This window comes from Vidua chalybeata, chromosome 1 (assembly GCF_026979565.1).
Source record: "Vidua chalybeata isolate OUT-0048 chromosome 1, bVidCha1 merged haplotype, whole genome shotgun sequence".
NCBI lineage: Eukaryota > Metazoa > Chordata > Aves > Passeriformes > Viduidae > Vidua > Vidua chalybeata.
This window is the reverse complement of record NC_071530.1, coordinates 4,055,252-4,066,563: the sequence shown is the minus strand read 5'-3', so window position 1 is coordinate 4,066,563 and position 11,312 is coordinate 4,055,252. Positions and strand designations below refer to the sequence as shown.

Sequence of the window (11,312 nt, the reverse complement as noted above, 5' to 3'; positions counted from 1 at the left end):
GAAAAATGGATTCTTTTAATTCCTTCTTGTAAATATTATTTCCAACACTTTTCTTTCTTCCAGACTGCAAAATCAGAGCCATCTCATACCACAAATTATGTTTCACAAAGGAAAGAAAAAGAAGAAGAAAAACTTGGGAGGGAATAAGTGAAGTCTCTCCCATCTGTGCATGACTGAAATCCAGAGCCTCCCACTTTATTTGTGGAAGATGTGTGCATTTGTGTTTCTCTGCAAAAGCAGCAAGAGAAAATGAACAAAAATGGTTGAAATCTTAATCTGGACACAGAGCTATTGGAGACAAGCTGAGCTAATCAGCTGCAGATTTGATTTCCTCAGAGAGAACCTTTACGAGCTTAAAAATGATGTTTTATTTCCTCCCCCAGAATTCCAATTCTGGATTTCTTTTTTCCCACTGTCGAGTTTGTTGCATTTCTCATCAGTCTCCTTCCTTTAACTTTCATGTACTCTTGACTTCCTAGCTGAAAAGATTGTGTTTTACCCCCCAGGATGGCTGATACATGGCTACTGCAAGGCTGCAGACTTTTTTAACCAAAAAAAAAAAAAAAAAAAAAGAAAAGGTCTCTTTCTAGTGACTCCATTACTAAATTTGACTACAAAACATTTATTTTTATCCCAAATCCTCTGTCATTAAACAGTGGGATAAAAGCCTTCTGGACATCTAACAAGGTTACAGAAGACAGATGAGGTGAAAGTAGTTTTAGGGTTTCATAGTAATTTTTTTGAGTCTGAAAGCACACATGCATGCCCATGATGGACATTTTATTTCTCTCCAGTAATGATGAAAAGCCACCAGAACTTCAGGGCTCTCTGTCATTTACAGCAGGACTTTGCTTTCAAAAATGCAGCCTTTAGAAATCAAGCCAGAAAAACCTCTGGGGAACAAGTAAGTCACGTGAATGTGATCAACAGAAGTGGTCAGGACACTAAAATACATGAGATAAAACATAAGTGAAAATGTTAATTGAGTCTCTGGGCCAGCCACTTCTAAAAGTGCACATTTCTGGAATTATCAGGACAGGGCTTGCCCGCAAAATACGAACAAGACTCTGAGACTTGATCTCCTAGCAAGGCTCATGTTTTATATGCAGGCTGGAGCCACATCTCCAGAACTCTAAACAATAATTAATCAGAAGGAAAAGCAGCAAAGGTTAGACCTCCAAAAAAGAACGGGGTTCCAACCTACGAAAATTAGCTCTTTTAAAAATTGAATCATCCCTTTAAACCCTTTCAAAAGAGGGGAAATGCAAACCAGAAGAGCTATTAATTCACCCTTCCCTCAGCACGCAGAAGATTATTTCTCTGTGTTCAAGATGAGACAACCACGAACTGCAGGAATTCTTCTCTCAGTGTGGAGCAAGCCCTGCTAACAGGTACAGGTGTGATCCGTGTGCCAGGGGCTCTTTCCCCCATGCCCATCCACGTGCACAGCAGTTGCTAAGTCACCAACCCTCTCCAAAGCTTTCTCAGCAGGCAGCTGGTTGTAGGGCCAAGGAAAAGGTGGTGCACACCCCCCCAGAACAAGGAGGAAGCCAGTCCCCATCAGGGCAAGGTTAGCAGTGATTATGTGCCTGTTCTCAGCTGCACAGTCCCCGGAGAAGGTGAGGAGGATGCTTGGTGTGCTACCCAAAGCACTCCTGTGAAGTGGCTTTTTCAGTCAAAGAGCTTCCCTACACTGAGAGAGAGACAGAGGGGGATTTGCAGGCAGAGAGTTGGAGCTACAGAGACCTTTTGCTGATGACAAAAGCAGTTTGATCTCAACCCCCAGGTGTGGGATCAGTTCAGCACAACACACGCCCAGGGATGAATTCAGCTGCCTGAACACGGGCATTGGATCATTTGTCACAGAGCATCTGCAACACCTGTGTGGCCTGGGAGATGAAACACAAACCTACAACAAGGCTGGGCCCTCTGAAAGAGCAACAAAATACCCCATGGCATGGCAAACAGCCCTGTCACTTCTGCAGGGGCTGCTGAGCTGAGCTGCTCATTTAGGCTGAGCTCAGTAACTCCCTAGGCTTCACTCCTGTCAATTAGAGCTCTGACTTGTATTAGAGCTTAAATACTTAAATTATCTGTTGATACTACTTGGAAATACCTAGCTTTGTGGGTTTTAATCTGAAAGATCTTCTGAATGCCTGCCTGCAGCCCAGAGCAAAGTGAGCAGCCCATGATGGATGGGTGTCACCACAGAACACCCCCCCCGCCGCCACACCATTGAGACAAAATTCAGTTGAGGCTACAAAAGTCAACATTTCTTGTCCAGCAGATGAACATTTAACCCTGGATTTTCCCTTTGCACAAGGAAATCTGTAGGGGAAGTGTTAATGTAGGCATACTTTAGCCTGTGACACGCTCTTAACAACGTGCTTGAACAGCTGCTTTTTAGCAAGCAGCAAAACCAGACTCATTACAGGCCATTTGCTGAATTAATCAAGCCTCAGGATATCCTAATAAGTGAATTAATCTGTTTCCTAAAACAAGACTAAGAGCTTCACGCTGTCAAAGCATAAACACATCTAGAGGGCAGCAACGATATTGTCATTTTTCACTAAATATAGAACCTGAGCAGAGACAAGTGCACAGTCACACACTGCACCAACACAGCCTTTTTTTTCCCTGTTTCTTTTGATTTTTTCTCCTTTGAGAATAACACATAAACATTGCAAAGTTGTAAGTGGATGCCATAATTTTCAGATCCTTGGTCAAAGAGCATTTTGCCCATATTCACACTGCAGGGTAACCAGAGCGTGATCTGTCAACACGACTTTATTTCCCAAATAAAGAGGGAGGGAAAAACCCCCAACATATCACCAAAATAACAAAATGTCAGGGATAAAAAAATCCTCACAGACTGACAGACTTTGTTTTACGAATGCAGCTGAAACTTATCTGAGTCACTCAGCAGCTCCCAGGAGACACAGAGAAACACAGACCCAGGCACAGAATCACCACGGGAATTTCTTGCAGTTAGGATGGAAATAATTTGCACAAACAGTTTATTCTAGTGTGGCAAACAGGAGGGGAGTTTTATAAGCACAAGCTCTTTTCCTTAAGGTTTTTTTTTTTTTTTTTGGCCTCCAATGCTTTTTCATTGAATTTGCTGGCATTGGCAGGGTTTGGTAGCATTCCCCATCCGAGTCAGAGTGAACATCAAAGCCTGACAAGTGACAGGATGGACACAAAGCAGGGGAGGTGCATCCAAAGCCTCTGATGAGCTGATCTGTGGAGGAACCTACCTGTCTGATTTTGTCTTGAATTCCATCCCCTCCATGCACAGTGAGGCACAGAAAGAGCCCCATGAGTACCAAAACTTGGCCATGGATCAGTGTCTTGTGCTTCTCTGAGTTTTTGAAAAGCTTTTCACGCAGTTTGGGCACTTCCCAGTCTGGATTTGCCACTGTCTACAATGCAAAAGCTTTCATTGACAGGGAATGCTGCTGGGTTCACTCCCTCCAGCTGATGAGCTGCTTTTGAGAAATTGGTGGGAAATTGGAATCTTTGAGAGCCTGATTTCTAAAACTGAAAAAGAAATCACTGAAACTGATGCAATTTTTTTCACAGGCTCTCAAATGAGAAATATAGTGACAGATATACAAAAATATACTGACAGATATACAAAATATACTCACAGATGTATAAAATCAATGCAAAGAAAAGCTGTAGTTCCTAAAAGGTAGAAGCTCATGAACATGGGATACCTGACAGTATAAAAAATGCTGAGTTACACCCTAGAGCTGGATAAGCTTAGTAGAAGAAAGGCAATGCAAGGTGGTTTTTCTAAATTGGTCTGATTTTGCTCTCAAAAAAAAAAATCAGTATAACAAACCATAATTTCTCCCTCTGCCTCATCAAAATGCAAAACAAAATAGAAACAACTGCATGTCCTAGGCAGAAATCTTATATTGATTCAAGCCATCTCCTATCAGACCTTCATTTTGAGCTGTATTATTCACCTCTGAGATTTGCAAGATCCATTTCCCATTCTTTAATCAGTTGTCTGTGCTCATTTTGTCATCTGCATGGGGAACACAGCTGAGGTTTTCAGCACAATCAGTCTCATCACAAATGAGGCAGCCCACAAACCAACTTGGTGAAATCATGCAAATGGTCAGAATGTGTTAGTATTTGGTTTTCCCCAATTCTGGACGTGTTCTGCATGCAGTAATTTTATTTTTCAAATGACAAAAGAGATTGCACCTGTATATTCAAACCTTAACTTGCTGTCCTACTGCTTTCTCTAGCTTGAATCACTTAAGTGCTATTTCCCAAGGAGCTACTGATTCCAAAAGCTGACCAGATTTTGATATAATCCTTCCCTCTGTTTTCTGCACTACAGCTTGGAGGAACTACACACATGGAAGTGTCTGAGATCATCCGGAGGTAGCTATTCACATTTTATGTTGAAAGGAGAAAAATATCCATTTCCTCAGAAAATAATGCTTCACCATTTCAAGAACATATTTCCATCAGTATTTAATTCAATTAACATGCCATTGTTTTAAGAGCAAAGAATTTAAGAAAACTTATTAGCACTGCAATACAAGCATCAGCCACCACTGAGAAGGAGAGGAGCAGGGAAGAACTTTAAATCAGGTCATTGATGAACTACTGAAAACATCAACAGAGTTTATAAAAACCAGACTGGGGTATTTAATTTTTTTTTTTTCTTTCATATACAGGAAAAACATTTAAATTCTTGCCACTGTGTTCTGAACTGCCCTTAATTCTCAGAAATTTTCTTCTGGTCTCAGCTGAGACTTTTCCAAGCAGTGAAGTACCTGCTGTAATCAAAGCAAGCATCACCCAGCCCATTCCAAGTTTCCTCCTTTTTTATTGCAAAGACCCAGGTCTGAGATTAGAGAGCTTTGGGATGACTTTGCAGTTCTCTGAGGAAACCTTTTACTCTGCTCCAAGTCTGTCCCTAAGAACTAATGTGGCAGGGGACTTTGTTTCTCAGAGCCAACACACCAAACTTTTGGCCAGTTACCTGCCCATGATGCCTAGAGCTGGGGAAGGAATAAATTCACTTTCTACAAGTTTAAAAATAAGATCTAAAATGTCAGGGTCACTCTTTTATGGGACTTAAGGAGAATGCTGGCCCCACAAAATTAACATTACCTGCAAGTGAGATCACCAGAACCCAAGCAAAAGTTCTGAGTGAAACAAGGAATGAAATTATCCCTACAGTCAAAACCACACTGAAAAAATGAGTGACAAACAAGTGGGTGCACACATTTGGAATGAATATGTCTTAAAGCTCTCAATGAAAGGTCCAAAGGGTATTGACAGATAAGCAAAAGGAAATGAGTGCCTGGGTCCCACAGCCTGAATAATAAATTTGTAGTGAGTCATCATGATTGTTTACCTCGAAGAATAAAGCATCCAGGAGATTTCTAAGGAGCCCCCATGCTCCCTTGCTTTGAATATTATTTGCCTCCTAATTTCCTCTCCTGTCTCCCATGCAGAGCTGATGCAGCTCCAGCCTCAGCAGCCAGCCCCTGATGAAGTTGCTAAAACAGATTGCAGCCCTCAGCCTTCTTTTTGTCTGTTACACCCAACTCCCAGAAGAGCTTGAACCCCTGCTCACACAGCCAGCCTGGAAAAGGGACTGACCTTCCAAAATGCAGTTTAGGCAGTAGGACTGAGTGTTCCGTGAGCCAGAGGTTGTCTAGTTATCCAGGTGGGTGAAGCACTGCTACAAACACACTGAGCTGTAGGCAGCTGCACATGCACAAGCACACAAAGCACAACAAACCCTCCTCAGACTGCAGAGGATATTTCCTCCCCTAAATGTACTTCAGCAAAGAGGAAACAGTGTCCACAAGCCTGCGCTTTTCAGAAATCTGCATCATTCCAGGCAAAAATTTTGAATATACAGACTGGAATGTGGAGGAAATGCTGATTCCCAAGCAAACTTTTTTTTTCTTCTATTCTTTTTTTTTTTTTTTTTCCTTTAATGAAAATAGATTTTGGGTGTCCCCAGGCACCTTCTGAACGCGAGATCTGCAGGAGAAGAAAAGAGTTTGTACTTACTCGTGGTGTTGTACTTGATCCCATTGAAGAACTCCGGGCAGGGTCTCTCCACGAGCTCCCCCGCAGAGGTTCTGGGCCAGCAGGTCCCGATCTGGTCCGTGGTGGCATTGCAGTACGGACCTGGGGTTAAAAACACGAGACAGAAAGGGAAAAAGAAGCAGTTGAGAAAAGCACAAAAGCCACGCACTCCGCATCACAAAGCAAACCGAGTCTCAGCACTTCTAAAGCTTTTCCCGAGCTCTGCACCAGGTAACAGCTCCTACCATCAAAGCCCAGGAAAGGGATAGAGGAACTCTCTAAAAAAGTCTCGTGTAAACGATCCAGGAGGCTGCAGTTCACATCAAATTCTTCTAAGATGAACTGAGAGATGGTCACATCCATTATTCCCTCTGGGACTGCTGGACTGGATCAGGCTCCTTCACCCCCCCCTTTTTTTTTTTTTTTTTTTGGTCCTCTCTTCTTTTTTCCCCTTTCTGGAGCCAAACGAGCATCAAGCCGCACTCTGGTGTGTTCGAGCCGCTCCCGCTCGCAAGCGCGCTGACAACTTGGCTGAGTCTGCGTCTGCCTGTGCAGCTCAGCCCTCCCAGCTCCTCTTCCCTTTAAATCCAGCGGCTCGGGAGCCAATGGGATCGGGCTGAGCCCGGCTTGAGGGGCTCACGTCTCCCCGGTGTGCCCGGGCTCTGCCAGACCGCTGTGCTGCGGCTGCATCCCCCTCGCCCTCCTCCTGCCTCTCCCTGCCTCTCTCTCCTGACACACAGAGGCACAGTTTTATTGTTAGCTCCGGGGATGAGCGCTTTTGCAAAAAAAAATACTCGCTGCAAATTAAAGCCAGGGAGAACAGGAAAAGCCATCAGAGGAGGAGAACTCCTCTGTTTTTTTTTTTTTTTTTTTTTTTGTGGAGCGAAGCAATTCCTGCCTCTGCTGCCTGGAATTGAGGATGAGCAGGGATGCTGGGGCAGGGGAGAAGGAGGGACCCGGTCCAGGAGGTGCTGTGCAGGCCTTGAGAAAGAAGAGAAATAATAAAAGCAGGGATGAAGGATAGAAATAATAAAAGCAGGGATGATCTGATAGAAGAGAGGTGTTGGAATAAAGGAATCTGGAGTAATCATAGACTCACAGAAGGTCTGGCTTGGAAGAGATGTTAAAGGTTATCTCATTCCAACACCCTGCCATGGGTAGGGACACCTTCCAATAGACCAGGTTGCTTCAAGCCCTGTCCAGCCTGGTCTGGAATAAAGAAATATGGAATAATGACCCACAGAAAAGGCAGAGTGAGGAGAGTAGAGCCTAGGCACCGAGGGAACACAACTTTCAGCCACTCACACGGATGGCATGGGGTGGACAGGAAAGCAGGGCAAGGCACAGAGAGCTCTGAAGCAAAGGATGGATCATTCAGGGGAAGAGGAAGAAAATAAATGCCCCTCTCATTTTCCAGGGGTAGGATTCAGAAAGGAGCAAGAGCAGGAGCCTCTGAACGAGAAAATCCTGGTGTGGGGAGAGAGGGAAGAGCAAAGGACTTGACAAACTGAGGTCAATGTGGGACAGGATGAGAAGGGTCTGGTGAAGGGGAAGGAGGAGAAGTTTGGAAGGAGCTGCCCAGAAGGCTGGCTATCTTTGGGAAATCAAAACTCAGCAGAGTGGAACTGGGTGAAGGGCTGCACTCTGGGACATGCTGGAGAGCAGCTCAGACCTGACCAGCCTTTCTGTCTTGCTACACCAAACTATGAGGAAATCCCTAAAAAAAGAGTGTTGATGAGCATCATTTATGATCACAGATTCAGAAGGATTTTGGGAAGGAAACAAAAAACTGACTTGTAAGGGAGTAGACCGAGATCAGTAGATATGAAGTGGCAGAGAGGAATGCAGAAAAAGAAGGCAAAGACAGTAAAATGAAATATTTACAGTCTGTTCACAGCTTTAGATCAGACAAAGTGCTTACACTGAGCTCAAAGCAGTGGTACAGGACTTCCTATAACATTTATCTCCCACCCTGCAAAGGCCTGGACTTTCCTTTTATTCATATTTAAGACTGAAGGGCTTTATTCTTTACTTTTGAAGGACCAAAAGAACTGTGGCATCCAGAGAGAGGAAAAAGAAAAAAATAACTGTGTTAGAACAACAAATAAATTAACAACATGCACTGAGGAGAGAACTAGCCAGGATGTTATTTTGCCATCTGGGAATCTGGAGATTTTTTAACGTTTTCAGATTGCAATGGCAGAGAGGGGAGGAGTGCCACTGTGGTTTTGGGATAAGTATTTTTATTTGAAATATGTAAAAACCCACGAGAATAACAAGTGTACTAATTTTCTAGACACTGTGATATTCTGAGGCAAGTGAATGCATCTCTCTGCTTCTCTCTCTGGAGCCTTGGTCTCTTTCCCAAGTCAATGTTCCCAAAATTGCAGCCCTTCTGGAGAAATCTCAATTGCAACAAATTAACCCTTCTCAACACCAACAGATCTCTTTGTCCCATGTACCTCCAACCCCAAAAAGCAGGCGAGAAAATTTTTTTAGCATCAGTCACCTAACATGACCACGACCAACCTACTGGCTGGCTTTGAACAGTGCTTTGAGGAGAAAACCCTTTTTCTTCCACTTCCAAGAGTGAGGGATAAAGGGTGCTCTAAACCCTCATTTTCTCCTTCCTGAAAGTTCAGTTGAGCTCATAAAATTCCTTTTTGTTCCTCAAGCTGAGCCTCTCGGGGGTGGCTTTGAGACCTTCTCACAGGACAGCACCTGAATGTGCCCACTGGTACCACTGAGCGCAGTGGCTGCTCCCACAGTCAGCAGGACACTGGTCCAGGATGTTGTAAAAATTTTTTTTTTTTTTGGTCTGTTTCTGCTGCCTCTCTGCAGGAGAAAAATCACATAGCCTGGCCAAAAGTCTTCATTTCTCACCTACTGTCTGCCCTTTCTATTTTTTCATGCTGTTTGTTCAGCACACTGGAATCAAAATCCTGCTCGGAAGCTTTGGGCACTGGAGTTTCCTGAATTTTTTGAGGAATGCAGCACTTAATAAATTACAAAAAAAAAGAATGACAGTTTCAAAGAAAGTAACTACTTTTAAATTTGGTAAATGCTTCACGTTCCTAATTCTGCCCTGTGTTTTCCAGAATAAACTCTTGAAGATTTTTTGAATGGTTCAAATATTACAGAGTTGAACACTAAACTGGATTTCATTTCAATTCTCTTCTTTATAGTGGTTAACACCTGAAACAATAGCCCTGAATTAAACTATTTTTTTTTTCAGGCTCAGGAGAATGATTTCTTCATTTAAGTGAGAAGAGCTAGAAAATCTTCAATCTAGACTGATTTCCATCTTCTCAGTTCAAACTTTAGAAAATCAGAAGCAGCACGTATTATACAATCCTGTTGTGTTCCATAGATTTAATAATAATTTAAAAAAACCCACTGCAAAAATAAATATAGAGGGAGATGAATGTTGAGGATTAAGTCTGAATGAAGAAAATAATTTATTATTCCTCAGTCCAGAAATCAGCACCATTCTTTAATAATCCCAGTTCTACTGTAACCCCTTGATGAAAAACTACTTTTGCAGCTATCCCTGGGTACAATTAACCACTTCATCAAAGTTTCCCTCTGACTGGATCTAGTGAAATCCTGACTCTGTCAGTTGGACTCATTTGATGTGCAAATGTTGTTCTTTATGCAAGAAACCAATTACATGAAAGATTGACAGAAATCCTGCAGCTGCTGACACTTCTGCTTCTCTACTGATGCTGTGGTGCACGTGACACAAATCAGACCTTGCCAGGCAGCAGAGATCTGCCTTAGAAATTCCTCAGCATCCCAAGAAAGCTGGGATTTGGCTCTTGGCAGGCAGAAAAACTTTGCCAGCTTCCAAGTGGGCTCGTTGCTGCGAGCTGCTATTCACTGGTTGGTTTGGGTGCACGTGCAAGGCTCTGGAAGAGAACAGGACAGACAAATAAACCTGTGCACACACACAGAGTTCAGCAAGAGCCTTTAAAGAGGACTTATTAAAAGGTCACCTGCAGTTCTTCTGGGAAAGGAACGAGCTCTGCTCATAAATGGCAATGGAAACCTCTGTATGTCAGCCCTCACACCATGGCCACACAGCTGCTTTCTTCATCTACAACCTGCTCCAAGCCACAGCTGATGGAATTAGCCAGAGCACAGCTTTTAGTTTGCCCCACCAACAGTGAGTAGCAAGGATGAGCTGTGATTATCCAGCAACATCAAAGCTCAGCTCTATGCAGACTCAGGCAGTCACTGTAAGTGTTTGGAGAGGGTGGAAGGAACTCCAGAACCACCTGACTTCTCCTCAGACATTCAATCTACACAAGACCAAGGAATTCCTGTGTATTTCAAGACCCAGGATGATTATTGAGAGGAGGGGGGAAAAAAAAGCAAAGAGGAAAAAAAAAAAAAACAGAACACAAGTTCTCTCCTCATTTCCCTTCTTCAGAGAAAGAAAAGCCACTGTGCTCAGCCTCCCACTACAGTGACAGCTTCATCACTCCTGCTGTCTGTCTGTCTGTCAGTGTGAAGAGCTCCTGCTCTCCAGGCACAGCAGTCACCCTCTGCTCTGCTCTGTAACAAGGCTCAGGGCAGGAAATGCACATCATCTATCCATCTGGTGACACCAATGTCCTCTGCACCTCAGTGCCATTTGGCTTTCAGGAATTTTACCCCATCAGTGTGCAGGTATCACATCGAGTCACGGCGCCAGTGTTGGCTCTTCAGCTCTCTTCCCCTAACCCAGGTGTGTACATCCACATCCAGACTCTTCATCTCATGTACAAACTGCTCTGTTAACTCACTCATGGAGCTGTTTCTTCTAAATATGAGGCTGGAGGGTTTCAAGTGGTACAATCAATTTTTTTCTCATCTCCTTTTCCTCTCTAAAGTGTCCCCCTGTAATCCTGTGTTATTGCAATGACCTTCCAGCATCAAACTGTCAAGTTACTGGGACTTTTCAGCTTGGTAAGGAATGCAAGACTTTGATGATGGTACAAATTTACCCAAGTGGCTTCTGGGCCACAAACCTCAAGGCCCTCCTTCTCAAGCTGCACTGCAAAACTGCTCTGACTGCACTTCTCAAATGCAGTGACGACATGACCATGAGCTGGTAGAATATTTATCTTCCCATTCCAGGTGTGTAAATGCAATTTTCAGAGTAGGAGCACATTCAGACCACAGGGAGCAAGGCAATTCAAGTAGCAAGAGATTGGGGAGAGCTTAGAGATTTCCACAGACAGCTCTAGAACTGCCAT

General features: G+C 43.5%; 1 protein-coding gene across 2 annotated transcripts in view; it reads right to left on the bottom strand.

The window, feature by feature from the left end:
- CRHR2 (corticotropin releasing hormone receptor 2) overlaps positions 1-11,312 on the bottom strand; it is a 147,857-nt gene that overhangs the window by 97,594 nt on the left and 38,951 nt on the right. Inside the window, exons 1-2 of one of the 2 annotated variants that reach the window (XM_053960642.1) lie at positions 6,318-6,496; positions 6,055-6,174 (exon numbers count right to left, since the gene is read on the bottom strand). In XM_053960642.1, coding sequence (XP_053816617.1) covers positions 6,055-6,174; positions 6,318-6,435 — 238 coding nt within the window. In that variant the 5' untranslated portion in view covers positions 6,436-6,496. Of the gene's footprint in view, positions 1-6,054; positions 6,175-6,317; positions 6,497-11,312 lie in introns of those variants that run through there. The other variant, XM_053960634.1, reaches the window with a different exon arrangement.